At 26.8% G+C, this 27,107-nt stretch overlaps 1 protein-coding gene across 17 annotated transcripts in view; it reads left to right on the forward strand.

Moving 5' to 3' along the window:
• bt (projectin protein bent) overlaps nt 1-27,107 on the forward strand; it is a 229,024-nt gene that overhangs the window by 94,458 nt on the left and 107,459 nt on the right. For 8 of the 17 annotated variants that reach the window (XM_085953753.1, XM_085953754.1, XM_085953756.1 and 5 more), the window contains 7 exons: nt 1,306-1,431; nt 5,700-5,750; nt 8,883-9,062; nt 10,031-10,150; nt 10,888-11,016; nt 17,380-17,589; nt 20,741-20,785. In XM_085953753.1, the coding sequence (XP_085809879.1) occupies nt 1,306-1,431; nt 5,700-5,750; nt 8,883-9,062; nt 10,031-10,150; nt 10,888-11,016; nt 17,380-17,589; nt 20,741-20,785 (861 nt within the window). Of the gene's footprint in view, nt 1-1,305; nt 1,432-3,737; nt 3,822-5,699; nt 5,751-8,882; nt 9,063-10,030; nt 10,151-10,887; nt 11,017-17,379; nt 17,590-20,740; nt 20,786-27,107 lie in introns of all 17 variants that reach the window. The other 9 variants (XM_085953760.1, XM_085953761.1, XM_085953764.1 and 6 more) reach the window with 4 other exon arrangements.

The following is a 27,107-nucleotide window of genomic DNA, read 5'->3' on the forward strand; positions in this document are numbered from 1 at the left end:
AAACATACGGTTTTATGCTTTAGGTTATTTAGATTATGTAGCAATAAGATAATGATTAATCACAGTAAATATTATTTAAGGTTAATATAGATTTATTTAATTTACAATAATTTATTATTTATATTTTTAATTATTATAATTTATATATATTTATTATTATAATTTATAATATTTAATAATTTTCATAGTGTATTTATGTGACAACTATTTTTTAACATTACATTTATATATTATTGGTTGAGATATATTGATAAAGGTGTCGCCAATAATTACACAATTTTGGTGTTACTCAATGTAATGACATTTACGATATATACTCATGTCTAAGGTTGAACATAGCAATTAAATGATCAAACCAAATACCTTCTTCTTCTATATATATATAAATTATATAGATAATAATCTAAAAAATAAGGTTTAGCTGCTAAGAAAATCTTTCCTAACTTGTGATGAATGTAGCATTATTTGTCACATTGAAAACGTTAATAAGATATGCATTCTATGTACACAATCCACTTATCTTCAAGAAGTGAAACTGTGTTACATTTTATACTACCTATATTTTTGTATTTAAAAATATTTTGTTGAATTCTAAATTTTTTCGTCTTCTGTCTATATAGACACAAACTTTCACAATATTAAATAAAATATTTAATAGAATTAATTGATTTTCATAATATACGAAAATTTTCATATACTAGAATCGTTAGTATGGCTTTTATGATAAAAAATCAGGCGCATTTCGTTCATTCAAAGAACATTTCAAATACACGATCTAAATATGGGTGTGAATTAATTAAAATCATTGAAAAAATCAAAAAAATCAGTAGTCACTTAAAGTTGTATAAGAATATATTTTGAAAAATAATTCAAACCCATTTTTAGTGGAAATAAATAATAACTATTAATTATTACTGACAAACAACACAGTATTGCATGACTTTAACGTAATATTTGTTTACATTAATGTAAGCATAAAGTTTTTTAATTAATTCATATATTTTCAACAATTTTGCCACAATTTATATTATATACATAATAATGAGACACAATTTTATTTATTATTCTAAGTTCATTGATACATATTATTATTATTTTTGACTGAAATTTTCATTAATTATATTTAGAAAGAAATACACTTGATTAAAATAAAATATTTTTTTAGTTATTCCAGTTTATCACATATTAGATATAATTATTACACATGACAATTATATATACCTACGCTCAATCATATTCATTACACTATTATTTATACCATACATTCCATGGTCATAACATTCACATAATATTTGACATGCAAAGGATGAAACACCCGAAGTTCCGGCAGTTGTGCCAGCCGAAGGAGAAGTAAAACCAGATCCTGCAAAGGATGATAGTAAATTACCGGCATGGAAACAAAAATTGCAGAAGGATAAACTTACCCGAAAGGTAGACGCCATATTGAATGTCGACCTGATGTCGTACATGTTGTCTATGATACCTTCTTTCTCTTTCTATATTAAATGTAAATTTTCTTTTCTTTTTAAATTGCCAAAAATTATACCGAAATGTCTCAAAAAATATTATTAGCTATTCAATATTTTCCTAGGAAAAGATAATATAAAAGGTAATCTTTAAAATTTGTATAATTTGATTTATTTTAAATAGTCCGTCAATTTATTTGCTTCAGAATTATTATAATGGTTATTTCAATCTTATTATACTTATATTATGTGTATATCAGTTTTTTAAATAAAATATGTACACAATTAAAATCTAGTAAATTATTTTTTTAGACATTGAAGCTTAATGAATCTTAAAATGACAAATTGGCATTTATTTTTTTAAATTTGTAGAATCATGATATCTCTTTATGCATTATTATTGTTTTCTTTAATGATTTTTTTTTATTTAAGTAAATTTCTGTATTTAATTTATTTGTAAATATTTTGATTATCAATTAAAATTATTGTGTCTAAGTAGATAACTTAAATTTTAAATTGCAAAGAGATTTAGAATAACCCATGGCGAACCTTTTTACATTTTTTTCCTCTTTAAAATCAAACTTTTGTGTTAATTTAATGGTATACGGTCGAATATTTTCTTTATTATATAAATTCCCAATTTGATATATTTCTCTATATTCTTTTCAGTTTTGTCCTTTTTTCAAATCATTTTTAATCACAACTCATTAAACTAAGTACAATTATTATAACTACTAGCAGAACCACCTGGCATTAGACATCTGCCTCGTAACGATAAATAAGAGTTATTTAATTAACTTATTCCATTTTTACTTATAGAAAAAAATAAGTTTCACTACATTAAGGGCCTTTTTATTATTTTCGAAAATGAAAAAAACTGATTTATTAATTATTTTTTTTAAAAAATTTCGATCTTATACTCATTAAACTTTCACTTTTACTTTGAAAATGTTGTACATAAGCATGAAAATCATCACCAGATCATACACTATATACTATTTCATTACTCTCATACGTTTCTCATAATTATTTAACGATTCTTATTATGTTTTTTACTTTTTAAATTGAAAAATGGATAATTTTTCTCTACTAGTAAAAATATTATATAACTATTTCGTTAAGTAATTAATCATGAGAAAAATCTTTCAAATATAAAATGATTTTCAACTCATAATACCACTGTCATCATTTTATGTCGCTTCATTGTGACGTCTTTTCTATAAATTAGTATCCACTGGTTAACGCTATGTGTGCCACCTTCTATATAAATTACCCTTTCATCGTTGGAAACTTCACCAATTTAATTATCGTCTGACCCTCTCTTCCTCTTATTTCTTTCTATCTCAACATTATCTTTTGTCAGTATTTATTGTTAAGAAACGTCTACACAAGAATAGGAGTTTTTTGCTCAATTTTCTGTAAGTATATAAAAATTGACTTTATGGTGTATATATTTACTTCTCTCTTGTTGATATATCTAGTTAAATTTTGTCTACATCTACGTTGTATTCTTCTCTTCTATCTTTCTTTCTAGGTTATTAGTATGTAAGAATATTAGATAATTCACTTTCTCAATTATGTTTTCTTTTCTCTATAAGTAGCAATTTCTAGATTTATATTTTCTGTATAAAAAAACAACTTTTCCTTGATTAATTTTATGAATCAAACCCCCTCCTCCATACTTTACGCATTCTCTAAATCAGGTCATACCGACCAAATGTGCTTTACTTACGAAATGAAAAAATATGCAGGTTAAGACATAATCGTCAGTGAGCAATGTTATAAATATATATATTAAAAATCATCGAAGAAGAAAATCTGAAGGTATATAAATCCTAAAAATACCGAAGTTATCTGAAATTTATATGAAAATATATTGTGTTTATAGACATGACATACTTATCCTCTTTATTCCATATACTTTTTTCGGTAAATTTTACTACTATATACTATAAAAACTACCATATACTATAAAATACTTTTAATCAAATAAAAATATATTATAAATATCTACTGTACCTACCATTTTATTATAACAATATCTGTAAAACATTCGTTAATTTCAAACGAATACTTAAACAAAGGCACATTAAACGAAACAACATATTCTGTCAACAATAAATAAAAACCACTTAAAACTTTTACTATGATATAATTACAAATGATAACAATACGCAATATAAAACCATTTAATACATTCCAGCATTTACGAAGCAATGGGAACACGTTCAATTTTTTCTTATTTTTTATTTTGTGGCTATTGTTTTGAAGCAGGTTGAGAAAAAGACATCAATCGCAAAGGTGGCCCAGGCTGAAACAAGTGAAATGGAGAAGGTTACTCTAAAAAAGACAACGGTAAATATTACGTACATTCGATGTTGTGCCGTCGTGTATTATCATATTTTTCATATAGCCGCATTCAATGTTGTTTGGCATTTTTGTCGATGGGTATAACATTGGCAAAGCGTAAACGTAAATAAAATTAATACAAATATTTAACGTATAATGTAATATATAAGTATATAATTATTTATGAAATTTCCATCAGCTTGGAGATTATTTTCATATGCTTATCAAAATGCTAAAGTAGTTAATTTATGTAAAGTAAATAACAAAAATATTTACAAACTACTTCAGATTACATCAATGATTCAATATTATTATATAAATATAAAAATCTGATGTATTGTTTAAATAAGTTCTTTTAATTTAATTTTGAATTTAAAATACAATTGTATTTAAAATAAATGTTTTAAATATTATTTTTTTATTATTGAAATATTTACCAATATTCATTTTGTCAAGTATCTCGTATGTAAAACATTTAATTCCGGGATAATAAATATTTCTGAGTTACTCATTTATACAAAAGAAAAATACGTAGTTGTAAAACTTGTATGGATTTTTCATCTGTAAAATATTTTTATTATTTTCAAAATGAATATTGAGAAGAATTTTTAATGTAAATTTTCGTTACTTTTTGTATATTAATTTCAATATTTTCGTCTATTTGATCTCCACAAAACTATTGTGAATAACACCGATGTGTATGGAAAAACAATGTCATTAACAAAATACGTGTAAAACTTCAATATTTCTACGTATCTGTGCCTAATACTCGTCCAAATTATGATGTAAAATATGTTATCCGTTAATTAATAACAATATTGTCACTAAAATATGTTAAAAATGTAATAATAATTATATGTTAAACGTATCCGTTGTTATCGTTAAGGGTAATTGATATATTATTCGTAAATGTGTCAATGTCTCGTATTGTCTATAAACATTGTTACTAAAAACTGCAATGTCATTTTTTTGAGAACGCCAGATAATTTTACCTGAAAACAAAAAGACTTACATGAGGAATATATTATAAAAAAAATCTGGAAAAGATAAAATATTTGAAAGACGTTGTTATTTTATCGTCTATGGAATTCTCTGCCGTATCTTTTAAAATTAATTTGAGTTTTCCATAGATTGATAATAATATAACTCAAAGAAGACCTCAATATTTTATTGAAATTGATTCAATAATTAAAAATGTGAATATTGAAACCAGATTCAGAAAAATATCTCAATCGCCAATGTGGCCCAGAGTGAAATAAATAAAATTGAGAATGTTACTCAGAAAAATATAACGATAAATATTACGTACATTTGAAATTACGTCGTCGTATATTACCATATTTTCATACAGCAACATTCAATGATGTTTCCATCTTCGTCGATATGTATAACAGAACTAATGTAAATAAATGGATTCAATGGAAATATTATAATCAAACACACAAAGAATTCAAGTTTTAAAAAATATTCGTCAAGACTGGATGCTATTGTTGACTCGTAAGGTCAACTACTAAGGTGTCTTTAATACTGAAGTAATTGGATATTGAATTTTATTCAATATTGTTAATTTTATTACGGACAATAGAATTGACGATGTGTTAAGGAAATCACATTATGTACGTACGTGTATTCAATCTGCAAATTTGTATTCTGTAATTAACGCTCTGTCTCTCTCTCTTCGTACCTAACCGTTGGCTGTCAATGCTGTACATACATGTATTATCACTTATCACATTATCTCGTGTCTTCACTTCTCTACCGTGCCGTCCAGTGGATAACTGCCCCTCTTCTGTGTGATGCAACCGTGTGTCTGTCTGCAAAACTTGGCCTCCGTTTTAAATCTTCCAAAAATTACCCATGTTAAAGCGCCCTTGATTATTTCAGCCCGTGGCAAAACTTGAAAAGACAAACGATTTCACCAAAGTGCAACTGAAGGTGAGAACAAGACCAACGCTCTTCGATCTCCCACCCTTTTATTTCTTCACACTGATTGTCTGTGACATTCTCTATCTAAATGTTCTCTCTTGTTTGAGTTGTATCTAAAAGAATAAAAAATACAAACTCAAACTATCGAAAAATGCGTACTATTAATTCTGTATCATTGAGTATGTTCTGTCTATATAATACGTATATTATATCACAGACATATAATACGCAGTCATTCAGAATAAAAAATTGACGTCGCATTCGTAAAAAAAATCCAAAATGTATTTTTTATTCTATTCTATTCGTTTGTGCTACGTTCTTTTCATTTTTACTCTCTCCCTTCTCTAAATTTCTAGATCTTTTACTCCTACAACTTTATTTTTAATATATCTATTTTCTATTCTTTTCTACCTACCAGGTATCTGAAAAAATCAGCATTGTTTTGGTAATGTATTTCCTCCATTTTTTTTTTAAATATTTTTTGGAAGAAAATTTATGCGCCACGATATGGTACGAAGTTTATATTAGGAATATTTTAATTTATAAGTACACATGAATTTTAAATCTAAACTGGTAAAATTTTATGTTAAGAATTAATTAATAGTTTTAAGTGTTAACCGCCATAATTAATAATTATAGTGCTTATTTAAAATGCAATTTATATTTAAGAAATGCTTTAATGATAACAATGTGATAATATTTTATATTATAAGTTATTAGTTTAAACGTAAAAGCTTTTTTAACATTAAGATGCATAGATTAAGGTTTAAAAATAGATTATCGTATAATGTGCTTATAGCTTCAAGGTCCACTATAGTCGGCCTTGTACAACTCAAGGACCACTATAATCAAACCATGACATGAACCTGTAAACTTCAATGGTAGTGGTAGTTATTGCTTGCAATATGGTAAACTGTTTGTAGAAAATGATGATTGTTGCATATTGAATAAAATGGTTATAATTATAATGAAGTATGCAATCGAAATTCTTCATTTATTACAAACAGGTCACTGCATTGGATTCAAAGGTAATCAATAACTCTATCACTTCTATTGTAATTATAAATTCAGTTCCACGGTCTTAATAATTATAGTCGGCTATGGTATAACCCATTACTTTATTATTAAGACAAACTCCATAATAGTTATATAAATATCTAGTTTTGATGTTTCATTTTTTGTGTTGAATACACGTAATATTCTCTAGAATAAATTTATTCAATTAATTTTTATTGTGAATATGAAATTAAAAAAATCTACAATACTCAGTCAGCATTTCTTTGAATATGATCGTTTTTACTCACACGAACTTATATAAAAATTAAAAATTTTAATCCAGTTTCTTAATTTAGTCGATATAATTCGGTGTCATTTGGGCATAACCTGTTAACTGCAAAATGTTGAATTTACAGGAGAGCCATTTTAAGCTTTGAATTGCCCACATAAATTTCAGTTTATTTTATTGTTTAAAATTGAAAAAAACATTTAAAAATAAATAACTGTAGAAGAATATGACAATACTTAGATTGTCAATTATTTCACTAATTAGAAAAATAAGGTCACTTATCAGTGATCAAACTATGATAAGGTCCTTGGTCATGTTTTGACCAAACTAACCACTGTGTTTGTTCACATATCATCATATTATTACAATAGCGTTTTGAGCATTTTAAGTGAAATATAGATATCGGGCTATTACCAAATGGAAGATAATACTATAGTGACCCAATTTTTACTCTTAACATAAAATGACCAAAAAAGCAGTTATCAGGTTATGCCCAAACGCCACCGAATTAATCTATTGTCATTTTAAACCAATTTCGTGATCATATTTATTTTAAAAAAATCAAGATACATATATTACAACTTAATTACTGAAAAAATATTTATGCCTACATATTTATTATATGGTAATGTGACTATTTATCGGCAAACCACGTAAATAAATACTTTATATTAAAACATATCGACCTTATTCTGCTAGGTTTTAATAAATTTCCATGTAAATATATTATATCCTTTGATAGCATTCGCTTGGCAGAATGTCATTTTATAAACATTATAATAATTTATAAGTAATATTCAATTTCAGAAATTATTTTATTGTCCGGCAATATCATTTAAAGTCTTCCTAATTGCAGTTATGAACAAAAAACGGTTTCTAGAATTTAATATCACTTATATTATTATTGTTTATAAAATAGTGTAATGTTCAGTCGGATATACTGGCAATATACAATATGTACAACCTGTTTTTTTTAATACCTATCGAAAATAATGTCAACATTAATTAATATTTTGTTTTTTATGTGAAATAATAAATGAGATTCTTGCGAGAGTGAATGAAAAATATATCTAAACAACTCTAATAAAAAAAATTAATAATATCCAACAATCTCACGACGGTCGAACGGCTTAAGCATCGGTCTATAACGTTGTGGACCCCAGGCTCGAATTCTGGGTCTGGCAAATACACATATTTGTGTTTGAGTAAGAGTATGGACCTAATAGGTCGGTAAAGTGGCTAACATCCATTTCTTGTAAAAACAAATCCGTTAATACAAACATCTTCCTCTGTGGAGGCCCACATGATCTTATTAGGATCGATCGTGGTAAAAAATGAGACAAGAGTGATTGGAATACAATTGAAGTGTGATATTTCAAAATATACTAAGTCTAAAATTATAATTTTGAGATAAATATTTTGTATGGGTTCAGTGTTAGATTTTCTTTGAAATTATTTATTTAAAAGTGTAACATTTAAATGAGCTAAAATTTAAAGTTCAATAAAATGTATTCTAAATTTGTCGTTTTCTTCAGGTTATCAGTATATTTTGGAATATATTATGTATATCTATCTATATACTGATAAATGATAATACCTGAATGCATTTTAAGAACAATGCATATAACTACTTTCACATTAAATCAAAAACTAATTTTAAGTGAGACTAAAGATCTTTTGTCGTTTTTAACTAAGTGTGTTTTATATGTCACTGTTCAATTGACGTATGTAAGAATGTTTACCGATATAATTTTGTTATGTTACTTTGTATTGTTATTTAATTTTCAAAGCAAACCTTTGCTTTGATTTATTACTTCCTGTCCTAATCTTGGCTATGCCACTGTCCGTTATCACAGAAAGTGGAGTACGATCCAAAGGCTGCTGCAGAAAAGCTTGCCAAGAAGAAGGCTGAGGCGGAGTTGAAGCTGAAGGCGGAACAACCATTCGTTGATGACTACGAGAGGCCAGTCCTTGAAAAGTATGAGAAACTTTCACCAACTCCAATCACCAGGAGCAAGGAAGTTGCCGTGAAAAAGGTTTGTTTTCAATGTACAAGTGGTCAAGTCGACCAATATGAAATGATATTTGCAAGCATCATAAGTCAGCTGACTTTTGGTTGACAAGTTAGATAAATGAAATTATATATAAGAAGGAGGTACTGCAATTCATTTACCTCATTTATTAGGTAAGTATATAATTTTAATTAAGAGACAATTATATGGTATATTTAATTAGATTCCATTAATCACTTTTAAGACCAAAACGTATCATGTCTATAAAAGTATGATTTTAAATGATGATGTATGGTAGTAATATTTAGCGATTTTTGAATACTTAGAGTAGCGTTCATTATCAATACTAACACTATTTTTATTATGCATTATATATCACATAATATAGAGCTCAATCAACTAGATATATAAATACTGTGTATATTGATAGAAATATTAGCTATGTCGACGACATGATATCTGCCTAAATATAAAAAAAAATGTTGGCAATCACATCTATTGTTGTTGGCAAATTTAAAAAATCATTGAGTATTGAGACAATTCTAAGTTAATATTTCGATGTGATCAATTTGATTCTCCAAAAGTACTTTTATTAACGATTTATTTTAATATTGACAAAGTTAATTTACTAAATTAATTAAAACGTCATAGTTTTATAGATCTGTAATATTCCTGTATCGAATTTTATAAATAAATAACTTAATCTGCGAAGTTATAGACGTTTTAATATTGATCCAAACATTTAAAATATTACTATCTACGTGTTATAAGAATAAATAATATTACTATCAACATATAACAGTATTGATTTCAAAAGCTTGATTTTCACTTAGTTTTAGTTTTATAAATCCCGTACGTTATATACTATTTATTATACCCAAATAAAATTATTGTAAACTTCCATACTTATATGCCATACTTATGACTATAATTTATGTTTCACGTCCCCGTATATTCAACACAATCTGTCCCCCCGTATTTATTACGAAAAGACGGAAATGGGAGTTGTTTCCGAGCCCGAAGAGGCAGAAGTAGCCACTTTGGAACCCTCTAAATATACACGTGGCCAAAAAGTTGAGGAAACCCCAGATGATTCTTCTAGAAAGCTTAAGGTATATCCCCCAGAAATGTCATTAGAAATACACATATCTCTTACAAACTTTACACAATTTTAAATTAAACTTTTAATTCCTTTTAAAATACACCAATAAAGTATTAATCGATAAAGTGTAAAGAAAATATTAATTTATTAAATAAACAATATTATAATTTACTTTTCTTTCTGATATTATAGTATAAATATATTATTTTATATAACTAAGCAGTGTGATATAGCTGTATAATATTATAACGATACTTAGCATAGTATATTTGCCTATATTATAGCATTGTTACATCATTATTCTACAATATAGACCATAAACTACCAATATATTCATTTTTTTTACGAAATAGTATTTTTAATCCCAGTTTATAAGTTGTTATTAAGATATATCATTTTCCAAAATGTCTTAAATCTACCATTGTTTTAAATAACGTATTGCTAAAATGCACCAGAGTATTTTCTCCTTTAAAATTTACTTTTATAAAATTAAGGCAATATAATGTCAATTCACGGTTGATATATTATATTGTACAGTTAGTATAAATGGTATTATGTTATATAACTATTAGAAAGAAATAATATTGTAGAATAATACATTTAAAGTTTTCAATATAAAAATTAAACTGATTTTCTTGTTTTAAATTCAATTGTAATAATACTCAAAACACATTGAACACAATACACAGCGGACTCGCAAATTATAAAAATTCTAACCCTGTCATGACTACTCCAAACCCAAAACAGATGGGTGTAGGAAAGAAACCAGAAGCCCAAGAAGCAGACTCGTTCAACCCCAAAGCCCCCCGCACGCTAGCCCCTGAGCTCGTATTACCCGACAATATTAAACTTAAACCCCTGCAACACGAAGCCCAGGTACAGGTGTTGATTGTGCCCCGATTGTCCCAAAAGTGTTGTCGAGCAACGTGAACGTCTTGCATGAGTAGTTACAATGTCATGTCCTGAAGAATTCCATCATTTACAAAAAAATATATATATATAAACCCATGTAGCCAATGATATTTCAACATGCAAAGGTTAAATTAAAATAAATGTTGCAGTGCACATAAAAAATATAATCGTCTACAATAATTAATTGTTAGCTTGACTATAAATGTTTGTCCTTGTAACTTATACTAAAAACAAATATCTTTACTATGAATAATATTTTTTCTTTTGTTAAACAACTTAATAATTTATGTGTTGTATTTTTAAACAAATTACTGTTGTTATATTGGTTGACTGATATTTCTCTTCTTATTATGTAAATACTTAATCAGTGATTAAACTAATTATTTATAAAAAAATAAAAATAAAAATTTGTTTACCAAGTCCATTGCCATAAATATCAAAATATACATATATTGTATTCAATCACCAGAGAATACAACTTTCCCATACTATTTTTAGTAGCATTCATTGTAAATAGTGTTTTAACTTTTAAAACTAGACAACGCAACAATGGACCTCGTAACGTTAAACAGCTGTTATTAAAATTTAAATAATAAAATAAATATTGGAACTAACACAATGAATTTTAATGTAACAATTTTTCTGTTATTTTATGTTACAATTATTTTCTATTGCGTTAAATGCATGTAATCTATTTACGAATATAATTCAGTCAAATATATTATGACATTTTACGTGTTTTCCATCTGCATACGTTTACATTTTACGTACGAGTATATTGCAAGCATTGGACGTAATGGAAAATTTACTATCTATTTCTAAGACGATTTTATTTTACATAAGTAATATATTTTAAAATTCAAAAATGATGGAATTCTTCAATAATCTATTCTAACTTTGCCTACATACTTGTAGTAGCAAAAACTTCTTCTGTAGATAATTTATCACTGAGACCCATTGAACTAATTTGTATATACCCTTTCCCCCACGTAGGATCAGTTACCCGAAATTGTGCTCGCCATACCCAAAGTAGGCCTGGATGTGCCTCTACCCAGTATCCCGGTGTTAAAAACACCCGAAGATGAGGTATACACGTCATTCAAGACATATTCAATAAACTGCTACGTGATATGCAAGAGTTTTAAAATCATTTTAATCGATATAGTTAACCATTCAATTAAATGATGTATGTAATATATATGAAATTTCTAATGGCATATTACATACCTACAACTGTAATATAAAGAATTATATATACATATTATATAGTTTTAAAAAATGTGAAAATTTATTTATTTTGCCTTAAAAATGTAATTAAATATTAATCAACGATATTTTTTTATGTTCAGTTTAAGTTAAAAGTACACTTCAAGTGCGGCACTGTTTTATTTTGATTTAAAAAAAATACTTGACAAAATGACACACATAAAAATATATAGTCTATTAGGCCATCCATGGACTGAAGCCGTATGCGGTTTAGATCCGTGTGCCATACTAAACTTATGATTTTTGTTCATTAAAATATATTTTCACTAAATTTGTAAGTATAAGTGTATGGTATAAACGGATACAATCAGATGCTTATAATATAGTTTGTGAAAATATATTTCCATAAACAGAAAAGATAAGCTTAGTATGGCACATGGTTCTAAACCGCATACGATTTCAGTCCATGGATGGCCTATATATTATTGAAAAATAGCGTATCCTTTCTATATTAGAAGTATTACAGTCAAAAAAGTCCCAATATTATTTCAATGAGCATTTATTTAACGAAGTCATTTAATACATTGTTAAACTACACTAAGTATATAAATTTTATTGAAATAATATAATTTCCTAATAAAAGGGTAAACTTAGTAAATTTGTTATATACCATATTATAAAAACAAATAGTAGCATTTGCTTCAAAATAATTTATTGTCATAATTTGGAAAAACATATTGTGTTTGAAATGAAGCCAGTTTGACGTACAATTTATAATTTTACATTATCAATCTGAGTAAAAAAATATCATAGATATATATTAATATTACATGATTATTTTATTATGATATGTAAATATTATAGTGTTTTTTTGTCAAATATATATTTCTTATTGTACTCTTGCATCGTGCGTAGTATTTGATTGTCTTTAAATGACAGTGTTAGAAAATATGCAGAATAAAATATGCTTTGGACGGCCAAAAATGCTTAAAGCACGAATATTTCTGCATCCCCACGTTACCCAAAATACAGCGATTCTCAAGCCCCTTGCCCTTTTCAAAAAAGAAATCAAATACACTCTATATATCTTACTTTTTGATTTCATGCTAACTGTAGCATAATTTCTACTTATAATAATATAAAACCTCCCCCCAATGATCTTGAGAATCTCTGAATATTTTTTTTATTTAAAAAAATATAACTGCCTGTCGATTTGACAATGCCATGAAAAATAGTCTATGATGCACGCATGTCGTTAAATTCGTTCGTACAATGAATGACTTGCTTCGTACTTATTATTTTTAGTTTTCAAGCATTTAAAATGCTATAAAATTTTAACCACCACCTAGAAAAAAAAATACACATCTCTCAGCATGTTTTTGTTTATTTATCTTGAAATGCTGAAAGAATTTTCACCATTTTGAACCACACCAATTACACCAACATTAGTCAGTAAATCCCCCAGAGAAATTTTTAAATTAATTAATAATCGTATAATTAATGGATTTCTCAATTCAATTATATGCATTCATCTATCTTAGCATGTAAATGTTCTTAGGAGTAAATTATCTTCTACCATGAATTTCCCATAATTTTTCAATTTTCAATTTTCAATTTTCACTTTACAATTTTCTCTGTAACCTTATAAAATATTTATCGTATTGTCTATCTTTAATATAATTACCTCATTCATTATATTGTAAATAATACTTATTTCCGAAATAACATCTAATATATTTTATATTTAAAATTAAAATACATAATTTCAAATCAACCACAACCAACGTACCTTAATAAAATACACAAACATATCATTTATTTATCAATAAGATTATTCATTTACTTAACATTTTAGGAATACATAAACTAATAACACACTACGTATATAGAAAATTCTGAACAGAAGTGCTTCAATATTATTTATCAGAGCCAATTTAACCATTTATTATGCTCTAACCCCCTGCTAAATATTTAATAGCAAAAAGTTTAGACAATATTAGGGATGAAAGTATTAGCATGAATATATGATATATGAAGATAAATATATTCGAAACTTGTGTGCCTCAAATTAAAGAAAACCTCTAATTTGTAATTTAAATTTAATCCTCAAGCCTTTTGAATGAAACTGCAATTAGTTAGTGTCCAATATTTCGCATGCGTACAAAAAAGTAAACATTAAAAGAATTCAATACCTAGTTAGATAGTGAAAAGTAATACAACTGCCATTGAGTAATTCTTAGACCTAATAACCCCCAGTTATCTGCCTCTAAAAGCACGTAATAAAATAGTCAAAAATGTAAATTATCGAAAATTATTTTGGCTTTATCACTTTGTATTATAACCGTTGTGTGGAAAATTTCATTAAATTTACAGATATTAAAAAGCAGTTATAATAAGTGAAACGTTTATAAATTGATAATATGAATTATAATAAATTTCACATGATGTTTTAAGTTGATAGCTATTTTAGTTGTAACCATTATAAATACTATAAAATTAAACTACTTATCCACGCCTAAGTATAATGATACTCATAGAATGAGACTGCCTGACCTCTCTCCGACACGGAAACTGTAATGATTTAAAACCGAGCTTTTATTTTTTTTTCCTATAAAACGGTTTTATATTTTAATAGTCCCAAGGTGAATAAGAGAGATCATGCAGTCTCATTCTATGAGTTTCAAACTTAAGCATAGATAAGTAGATATTTTTTTAGTCTTGATAATAATGTTACAACTGAAATAGCTATCGACCCAAAAATCAGCCTGTATAATTTAATATAATGTATATTATCATGTTAAACAATGGAATTCTGCCGAGCAATGCTGACTCAATTAATTAAATAATTATATTTATTCATTTAAGTAATATATCTTTATTAGTAATGGCATAATATACATGTGCTAGAAAAAAAAGTAAAAGAAACATTATTTTAACTTAATAATTATTATTAACGAATTTACTTCGTTCAATCCATTTATTAAAATTCCTAAGTTAAACTCAAAAATTAGCATACATTCCATGTCTCTTTGCATATTTAGATCATGTATACTTTACATTTAGATGCTTGTTTCTAAATGACCTTGCCTAGTAAAGACGATAGATTAATAAAATTAATAGATATACTTTAATCTTGTAATCCAAGTTATTTTTATTCCATACAACTTTTATAATATATTAGACAACCTGGCACGTAAATTGGCTGAAAATTGTCTGGCTACCCGCAGCAGCGCACTGGATTTACTCAAAATGACAGCTTCAGAGATTAACGGCGATTAACGTTAATTCGAAAAAATCTCTCTGTCTTGACCCCCATGTTTCTTTTTTTCATTTCGCCCCTCCCAACTCTAAGGAGAGTACGGATATCAATATCTTCGATCAGCCAGGTGACGGAGAAGAGCAGGTGTACAGGAAATTGTCTCTCTCTGTCTGGAGGCGTGATAGTGAGGATGTCGTTGAGGTACACTTTATCCCAAACAATTACTTCAAACGATTTTACTATTTATTTAAAAATACTACGGATATGACTACATTTTTTTTAATAGAGCACTTCAAATTGTATTTATTATTAGGATTTCGAAATCATCTCTTACCATAGCTTCAGATATTAAATATTTCATTTGCGAAAGTTTTGACTCATGGAAATTAATTCACCCAAGTAATTTATGTCTTCATTATAACAAAAATATTCAACCATTCCAAAATCATAAATTTTATTACATTAATTTCATCTTAAATAACTTTCAATTGTCTTTAATATATTTATTTATAAAAATCTACTTGTCTATTTCCATATTTTCTCTACTATTAATAATTATATGTTGTATATAATATTATTAACCATATATGTCGTAAAAAAAATCACAATAATAATTACTTGTGAGAATTTATGTTGTGTATAAATTGGGATGGATGGTATTGATCAATTATATAATATAATTCAAATAAATATCTTGATTCAATTAAGCAATTGGCATGAAATAAAACAATCTATATGGAACCAATATTTTATTTTAACTATTATTAGCCATTATAAGTAATTTTTATTTTATTTAGCGACAAAAAAGTTTCCACTTCAATATTCATAAATGTGTTTTTAATATTATTTTACCAATAGTCAAGCAGTGATAAAAGATAATAAGATAAATACGTTTTTTTATTGTAATTCCATTTTTAAGTAAGACCATATTAAAATATATTTTACATCATATTTTAAATTAAAGAATTTCTTGTCTTAGGTATATGTTATGTTAACTGTATAACTATGTGTGTTTCTATGTCGTATGACTACTGGGTAAGTATTTTTCTTCTTTTAGTCTCATTAATTTATCTAATGAGCTAGTATTTCATGTCGTTTTGATACATTTCTATTGCAACGTATTTCTGTTTTTTTTTTTACTAGATTTGTTTATTTCTGCACTTACATTATCCATTATTTATAGTATTTCTTATATATGCATTTAACCGGTAGGAATTACGCGTGATATTTTCACAGTAATTAGCCTACATATACATTCATACCATACTAGTTATAAAGATAATTAATATACCGCTGTTTAAAGTATAATAAAAAAAGTATTTCATTAAAAAAAACCTTTTCATAGGAGAGTTTAATACAAAATACGTTGTAATATTAACACTTTCCCTTACAAAGAAATATTAATCAATAATATATTCATACTAAATGGTATTTTGTTTCATTTAAAAGGTTCCTTTAATTAGATACTTACATAACGTTATATTTAAAACCCACATCTAAAACCATATACTTATCACGGGTTTGGGTGTCACTTATGAAATAAAATCACATTTTATTTTATTTTTTATCCTGATTGTGTATCTAGACGAATAGTGTGAATGAGTAACAACAATTTCTTGTAAAAAGTTAGTTAATAAAAATATCCTCCGCTAGATATTGAGACATAATAATATACTATGGTTAGTAACGAAAATGTATTTAATATATTTAAAATTACAATTACTTTTTTTTTATCTTTTGCTGACAATTACCAATAGAAATGAATCAAAACCTTTCAAATTCACAACGTTCAAATAATAACTAACGAATTTTACCGTTTTTTTCCTTCTTCCAATCCTTCTCCAACAACTGAACAAAAATAGGAAGCAGAGAAGCCCAAGGTGCCTGAAATCAAGGCTCCTTCCACTCCATCGATGCCCAAGATCGAGGTCATCAGAGAGAAGACTCCAACTCCTGAAGCCAGGAAGTCATCTCTGGCACCTCTGGCACCTGGTGCTCCATTGTCCAGAAGAGGGTCTCTCGTTCCACCTGAAGCAGGTGGAAGGAGGCCTTCTCTGATCATCAGCGATGAGGTGGGTGAAATCTCTAAAATCACGTACACTATACGAAAATTAGGGTGATGATACTGAATGATTTAGAATAGTCTAGAAAAATTAGATGCATTTTTGATCAATTTGTTTTGTCCAGTGTAATTTGATGTGATGCTCAACCACACATATATAGTTAGTTGTCTAAAATTAAAAGAATACACTAATATATTATAGGTTGATACACAATAGTAAATTCATTAATATGGACTGTCTCGCATTCTGATTCAGTATTTATTTATTTTTTCAATAAAACATATTTTTATATTTTATTCGTTTATTTTCACGAAAAATAGTCAATTTGTGGACAATCATGCCACGTAACTGATATTTTTATAATTTCACTTAATATATATTTCAGATAGGTAAAGTATGCTATTTAATTAATGGGGAAAAAATAAATATGAATAATGAGATAATTTGTAAAAATATATTTGAATAAAATTTAATAATTATAGTGAATATATATTTTATTTAAGCTTTATGGTTTAAAATGAAACACAAATCCATTTTAATAAGTTACTTCATTATTCTTAAGTACTATATATGCATAAAATACAAAATACTACAAAAAGGGCATTTTGATTTTATTATTATTTGTTATTTTGTGATTTTTTATAGAATAGTGTTTGTATTATTATGTCCTCGTTTGTTTGAATAATTTTGTCAGTTTTTGGAAAAAGTTTATTACATTAAATAATGAAATAAGTAAACATTATTTTATATAAATTTAACATAAAAACTTTCCAAAAGCTTTCATAATAAACAGCCATTGTATTATGTCCTAGTCGAATATTAATAATAATTGTCACTTGTTAGTAGATAAATTGGAGTAATTATATAGAAATAGAAGTGTGCTATTTTTTTTTGTTGAAAAATATACATTTTATTGTAGTTTAGAAATGAGTGATATTAGAAAACTAGATTCCTGCACTATATAATAAAATTGAACCTATTATAGTTATTTCCTTTATTAATTATTTAAGAATATCCGTTACTATTGTTTTATTATTCAAAAATACCTTTTATTTTTTAATATTAATATTTTAATAAACATATTATTATGTACTTTGAATTTCAACATTAATATTCATTATGTGCATACATTCTCAATGCAATTGGATAATTTTAAATTTGGAATAGAAATTAATATTTAAATAACAATAGGTATTTTTACTTATATTATAATGATAACCAAATCCAGACAAAAGGTACATAATCAAAATTCATACGATTTCACCATTCATTTCATCGTTCATACTATTTTTCTGACACAAATTAACAAATTTCCACGCAGGCAATGAGAAAATTAAGACCCGGCGAGATGATAGAAGATAAAAAGGTAAATGAGCACGGAATGGCTGCCATGTATCATCGGCAGCATTGCAAATGGCGGAATTTGTCGCGAAAAAATTTAACCTCGAATATTCAAAAGTGTTTTTTAATATGGCTGCCATGTCGCTGCTGTTGTCGAATGTCCAATTTGTTTATACTTTTATGATCTATCTCTTACAGCGCTGCTAGTGCACCCGAGAATGCGCTCAGAATATTTATTAATTAAATATTTTTAATTTTATATTTGGAATCTTACAAACAAACATCGCTGATATTTTTATAATCTATTCATAAATTTAATATTGGTTAAGTATCCAATTTCAAAGATTTATTTTCATATAATAACTTGAATACTATTTTCTATGTCTTTCCATAATACTATAATAACTATATTATAAAAATATAGTTATATAATACATGATTTTTGCTTATATGATTACAATATATAATTTATACATATTGTTATATACATTAATGATAATTAAAAGCACCATAATTTACACAACTGATCGCAACATGGAAATGGAGATGGTTTGCAAGCTGTTGTATCGTCGATTTCAACTAATTACAGGGCACCGTATAAAGGAATATTTGATTATAAATTGTTTTACGTATTTAACAAAATACAATATAATTACTTATACAAATTTATCCCATAATTATATTATTATGATATAAGCCTGATATGGTGGATATAAATAAAGCCATAATTAATACAATTTTTGACAAACTTAACGACAGTAGAATGATATGAAAAAAAAATCAAATTTGTCAAATGTTCCTTGTTCGGTCACTCGTAACTTATTAATCCACTGTTCGTGTCGCAAGCAAGAGATGTCGCTGCTTATTCACGGAATGGGCGACCTTGGCCGCCATTTTGTCTTGTCACAATGCTAATCACGATTGTCTGCGTACGCGGAATGGCGGAAAGATCGTGGAAGGCGGGAAACTAGAGTATGCCGGTTGTCTCTGAACTTTTTCAATTTTAACAAAAACAAAAACGGATGCGGAAAAGGTTTTCCAGTTACTAGTTCATAATTCAAAAACGAGATTAATAATACGACAAAATTAAAGCATACTTGTTATTGATGCCAGTATTATTTTTATTATCCTATAACATAAATAGTAAATTATTATACATAGACAATGTATTATAAATAAATTCATAGTTCATTTCGTGATAATTGAACACACTTCAGACAATTGATGAATTGGTAAAATTTATATTAAATATTAAAAGCGCAATTTGATAAATAATGAAAGATTTCATAACATACGTATCTATGTTTACAATACTTTTGGAAATACTGTAAAATATAGTTTTACTTCCAATAGTATTAATAAATATATATAACACAAACTGTTTTCCGCATCTGATTTTAAAATTAATTATCTACGACTATGCACAATTTTAAAACTAATAATAAATTTGCATTATGAAAATGATATATGAAAATAACACCTTACGGAATGTATGCAAATCATCAATCACCATCATACAGCACAAATTCATTATTATAATACAAAAATCTATCATCAAAATCATAAACCAAACATTGGTGTATTGTCTGTGTACATTATAATTATTACAATATGTGTATTACATAAATGTACCGTGTGTCGTTGTTTACAAAATGTCCGGTGTATTTTTATCAAGATGGCGTCTTCGTATTATGTATTATGTCCGTTTGTGTGTCTATGACTCGTAAGTCCCGACATTGTATGTCCAGTGTTGACAGCCGTTTGATGAATGTATTTTTTTTTTCTTTTTTTCTCTTCTTCGCTTCTACTACAAAAACAGAGTGGTGCAAAGTTGAGACCAGGAGAAATGTTAGACGAGAAAAAGGTGAGACATGGAAGAAGTAGGGATGCTTTTTTCTATGCGGGCTTTCGCGCCAAACTATGGGAGCAGCGCAGCTACATACCTTATATATATTTTATTTTTCTTAAATTTTATTTCGATAAGAAATGCTTGGCCTTTCTTTATATCACGTATTCGTAGAGTTTCCGTTTCGTTTTATCCTTATATTATTCATCTATATATGTTCTCAAATCATCTACAGATTAAATACAATCAAATATATTAGAACAACAACATAGAGTCCGACAGCTTTACTTATGCGCGCGGTGCAAGGCTTTGTATGTATTTCCTGTTTGAACACGTCACGAAAAAAAGGTTGCAAGAGTTTGCAAATTTAGACTTCCCTAATACTCAATAAATAAAAAAAATCAAAACATTAAAATTGTCTTTCTTTCATCTTTAGTTTCAACGATCTACGCAACTTTCGGGCGCTCTGGATAAAAAATCAGACTATAGTGTAACAATTTATAACTTCTACGCCGGTCTGCTGTAGACTCTACGGCGTAGAGGATAAAAAACAATATTCCATAATTTTAGTTAATTTTTACTAAAATTAAAAAGAAATGCCAATCTGAAAACTAAAAACTTATGCTGTTTAGCAATATACATATTTTGCCGTGACTATAATTTGTTTTTAAATATATTTGATTGTATTCGTTCACCACTCTATGTATTTTATGTTAGTCTTCTGATTAAATTTCGATACACCAAGTTATTAAAAGTTAATTCATTTATAAAAGAGTACGTATGTAATTTTTGCATCGTATTATTTAAAATATCGTAAAAGTGCTTGATGTATGGAATAATTTAATCGAATGTGAATTTGTCTTTATTCTTATAAATGGTCTACCTACCTTTGAAAGTCAGTATACAGAAACAGTCAAAAAAACTACAAGTGTATTTAATTATTGATCTCTAATAATATTTTACAAGTTTTTTTAAATTTTTAATATAATCTTGGGACTGCCATAAACATGTTGTTTTTACAACTATGTTTGGAGTCAGAGTAAGCTTGATAGCTTAAACAAGTAATTATCACACATGTATCGTAAAAAACAAAACTCTATTACTACCTTCACTTTGTGGAGGTCCATAATATGATCTTTTTCATATAGAATCAGACGTGGTTAAAATAAATAAAAATCAATACACGTAGATAAATAAACTTTTTCTGTACACCCTTGTAAGCAATCTTTTCTTCTTCTCTTTTGTGCTATTTGTTTATCTGTCTCTGACATTTTCACAATCAATATTCTCACATTCAGTCACAATGCCTTCGGTTTGTGCTATTGAATTTTTTCTTGGCAATTCAACACTATCTTCTATCGCACCCTTCGTCACTGACAAATTTAGGCCTCGCTTATTGCATTTTGCATTAAAACAACAAACATATCGAGTTATTGAATACAAAATTTCATTTCAAATAAACAAAATATTATGTACTATGGTTCATATATACGTAAATACCTATTACTTTTTCAGTCTTCCTAGTTATTTTTCCATAATCGTAATCAAAATTCGTTAAGTTTTTTTAATATTTTTTAAGAGATACAACACATCATTGTTAGTCTTATTAAATACAATTTTTTTAAATGCATACTGGCATCGAACATAGTTAATTCTCGATTATATAATACATTTATTAAAAAAAAGAAAGTTAAAACCATATTACTTACTAATTAGAGGATCACGTGTTTGTAAAACCCCGTAAGATGCATTATATACTTACTCACAAACAGTACAGTAAGTTAGTAGTTAGTGCAGTAATTTGGCATTACTCGTAAACAATGAAACCATGTAACGTCTTGAGATTTTTATAACATTACGTTCACTTATTGTGCTTGAAGATACCGAAAGGCGAAACCCGGATTGCAAAATAAAAATAACTTAAAAGGAATGATACAAAATTTAAATCAATTACAATATATTATCTTAAAGTTATGTTCACACGTTATTATGTGCAATCATACAGAAAATATACGTCTACAGAATCCGTTATTATCCTATAAGGTTTATAAAATAGTATTTTTGTAAATTTTGTATTGAAAAAGTGTTGAATAATTCGATATAACGTTGATCTACATGAATGGTTTTGCGATAAAAATGCATTATGTTAAAAAAATGATTGTTAATGAATGAAACTGATTGGCATTTAATTTTGTATTTGTTATGCTTATGCATTAGATAAGTGTTATTTTTTTGAACAAAATTTGCGTTATTTTAAGCGAGGCTAGTTATTTTACATAATCTACATGTTTTACACAATGTTACTGTCAATAATATATTTAACACAAACACATTTTTTTATGTATTTTTTTATCAACACAGTTTTCGTCTCTCAAACTAAGGCCGCACAAAAAAATGCACAATAAATACTAATCAACACTGTTCATAAAAATATTAATAATGTTAAAGCCTAAGAATGTTATTAATCATATTACATGTTCGTCAAATGCTGAAATGTGATTTTTTTTGTCCGCACGTCTTCAAAAACAATGAATTGGTGATATATTGTTTATTATAAACTAATGTAATCCTTTATATAATTCTTTTTAATTGAATGATATTTCATTCTATAATATATACAGACTAATTTATAATATAATGTATTATATACACCGTTTTATTGTTTATCATCGATCACAATTTAATGACGAAATATTTTTTGTTATTAAATTTTGTTCTATATTCAAAACTCATATAATATATGTCATAATCAGAATGTCTTCTTTATAAATATTCTTGTTTTAATTATTGTCTTCTCAGAATGCCGATGTCCGCTGCTGATCTTTTATGCACTTGAGCTTATGTTATAATTTAAAATTAAGTGCTGTGGTTATGTGCAATTTAATATCATAAGTTACACTAAGAAATTATAACATAATGTGAATAATATTAGTTTTGAAACAACATTATATTGTTCATATTCATGAAAATCGTTGTCGAAGAGACTTTAAAATTATAAAAAAAATGTTGTTTCAAAACTTTTTTTTTAAATTTGGTTATGCCTAAAAACGTTTTCATTCCTAAGTTAGACACAATTACATGAAAATAGAACTTTAATATTATACAAATTTATTTAAATATAGTATTTTATTAGACAACAGTCTGATTAGTATTGTATTTCAGTGTAATAAGTGTTTAATTGGTGGTAAAATGAAACATTTTATATGGCCCGAATGATTTTTTTTACTAAACATGCACATGATGATTTTGAATTATAAAAATGTTATGTGAATAATACACCAACAACAATGACACCCAAATTAAAATGTTTATATTTATATTTTTTCACAAAGAAACGCGCTCGTCCGGGGGAAATGGAAAACCAGGTTAGAAAAAAAACCTCAAAAAATATGTTTTCTCAATTCTTTGCTTCGACCTTTTCAGGAAAAACGTTTTCACTGTGTAGACTGTAGAGCTATATTCTTCAAAAATTTCTCTTACATATATAAGTAGCTATATTTCTTATGTCTATCTTTTAGTTATACTATCTTTCATGTTTTTATCGTAGTTAGCGTACACGTATTTATATGTTTACTGTAGATTTATCTTGACAATAATATCGACTGAAAATGTTTCTCAACGTCTACAAAGTTAGTACAACAAAGATATCTAATTAAAATAATCATAAAAATATCATTTCAATATATATTTTTATTGAAATATTATAATAAAACTTATATTGAATAACTGAGGAGATGAATTTTAAAATGGCCTAGAAAAATTGCAGCATTTACGATTACAAATTCCGTTTGTGATTTAAATGTAAAAAAAACTGAAACACCTTAACAAAAAAGAATTTAAACAAGATTTTGTCAATCTTTAGTCTAAACATGCTCATTTCTTGTACTCAACTCCTTAGTTAAATTTTATTCTTGTCATTATAGAGGAATTTTGGTAATACAAATTCCAGGTAAATTATTAATTAATTTGTGAAATATTACACAATCACTTAGCTTTAATAAAATACCTTTATGTACGTCACTAGTTATGTTATGTATTTCATATCAACGACACAATCGAATTAAAACTTCGATTTCAAATATTTTGTCTCTACTAATTTTGTGATTCACGAGAAACTGTTACTAAATTTTGTATTATCAGGATTTATCTATTTATTTCTTTAGATAAATGTTAAATCTAAATTGTGAATAATCAAATTTTCCACTAGTTTAGATAAATTTAATAAATGTGAATAACATTACTCTATATTTTAAATGTGACAAATCTTCGTAGAAATTGTTTTAATGTTTTTTTTTTTAATTTAGTACTGTTTTATTTAAAAGTTCAAAGCTTATTTTAGAAACGTGCTAGAAGTTTTCTACAAGTTGCTTATAAAATAAAATTTTATTAGCAGTTTGATGCTAAATACTGATATCAAATACATGTAAATCATTGGATATTTTGCAATTGCTTTATTTCCTGGATAAATCTATAATATTGTATTCATTTACCAAAAAATATTATAATATCATTTATATTAATTTATAATAACTCACTTATAATAAATAAACAAAATAAAGTATTATATTTACGTAAATATATATAATATGCAAATAATATCCGAAGTATTTATATAAATTTCATATTGTTTTAGTTCAAAAAACTTTAATTTACTTTTAAATTTTAACTTAAATTGAAAAAATCTTCGCTAAACTGCTGTTCTATCTATGGTGATTTTTGATAGCTTTAAATTTTCGGTTTATTATTTAAATATGAATCCATTCTCTGCAAAAGTGTAGCCTAGTAGTACCCTAATTAGTGCGTAGTAATTATAGACATTATGTGTTATAAAATAGAATTAGAAACCAATCCCTATAATTTATATTATTATATGTTAGATTTCTTTGTGAATAATATCAACGCCTTTCAATTAACAATACTAGTTATCTTTTGTGATGTGTTATAATATAATTTGATACAAATGAAAATTTTATGTGTTATCTTCATATTCATATTACAAAAGGTAAACAGTATCAACTAAATATTATTTTTATAACACTCTTATTTAACCATATTTCCTTACATAGACTGCTAATACTAATTTTTATTAAATATTATCAGAGTAGTAAAACTTGCTTGCTTATTTTAAATACTACTATATTATACATGATATGAAATATATTGGTGGCCAAGTTTTAGAATATTTGATTATGAAGCCATTGATCACGGCTTTGAATTCATCATCTGCCAAATTACCTACATGTAGTTGTTTCCAATATATTTTAAATACAAAGCAAGGAATTAACATGTCGAGCGAATTGCTAATAAAACAGTCATTGTTTTTTTAAAAGATATGTTAATAGACTTTTTAAAAAGATCACAAAAATCCATACCATAATAAAATCGGGAATGGGACAACTGGACTCCGGATAATTGGACGCCGCACTGTCATAGACACGTATATAGAACGTAGACGAGGTATTTTAATCAGTTTCTATCTTCTACTTAGTAGTTTTAATCCATTTTACTCTTAACATAATGCATTCTTTAATGCGGATTGAGAATTACCATGCCTAAGGCTTTATATAAAATAAAAAACTCTTTTTTCGTTGGAACTTAAACATATGCACGATTAAATTATTATTTACGTCTGCATATTTACATTCTCACCAACTATTAAATCATAATACAATCATTTATATATAAATAATAATATTAAATATTTTTTTAAGTACCTATAAGTACGCCCACGGTGGCCGCGCGGCATAAGCGTTGGACTATAAAGCCATGGGTCCCAGGTTCGAATCCTGGGTCTGGCAAGTACACATATTGTTATTCCCACGGTGGCCGCACGGCATAAGCGTTGGACTATAAAGCCGTGTGTCCCAGGTTCGAATCCTGGGTCTGGCAAGTACACATATTGTTTTTTAATTTGTGTGTGTCAGAGTATGGACCTAATAGGTTGAGCAAGTGGCTGACATCCATTTCTCATAAAAAAACAAAATCTGTCGATACAAACTTCCACTCTGTGGAGGCCCATATGATTCTATCAGGATCGGACATGGTCGAAAAAAAAAAAAAAGTACTTAACGTCTATTTATTTTCGAATTCCATGGCGTCCAGTTGTCCCGGTGCCAAATCGTCCTATACCCATAATATCGACTGTTGAAAAAAATCCTTTTAATTTATTATTTAATCACATATTCGTCTATAATTCAATTATCGATTATTATTCTTCTGATATTTGATTTTGAAAAAAATCTATCAATTTTATATTACCTATGATTGTTGCAAGCAAAATTTACTACACCTTTTATTTTATACTAACACAAAAATACTTGTAATATATATTTCAATTTTT

This window comes from Rhyacophila brunnea, unplaced genomic scaffold, assembly GCF_057557595.1.
Source record: "Rhyacophila brunnea isolate RB1 unplaced genomic scaffold, BYU_Rbru_1.0 scaffold_4, whole genome shotgun sequence".
Classification (NCBI taxonomy): Eukaryota; Metazoa; Arthropoda; class Insecta; order Trichoptera; family Rhyacophilidae; genus Rhyacophila; species Rhyacophila brunnea.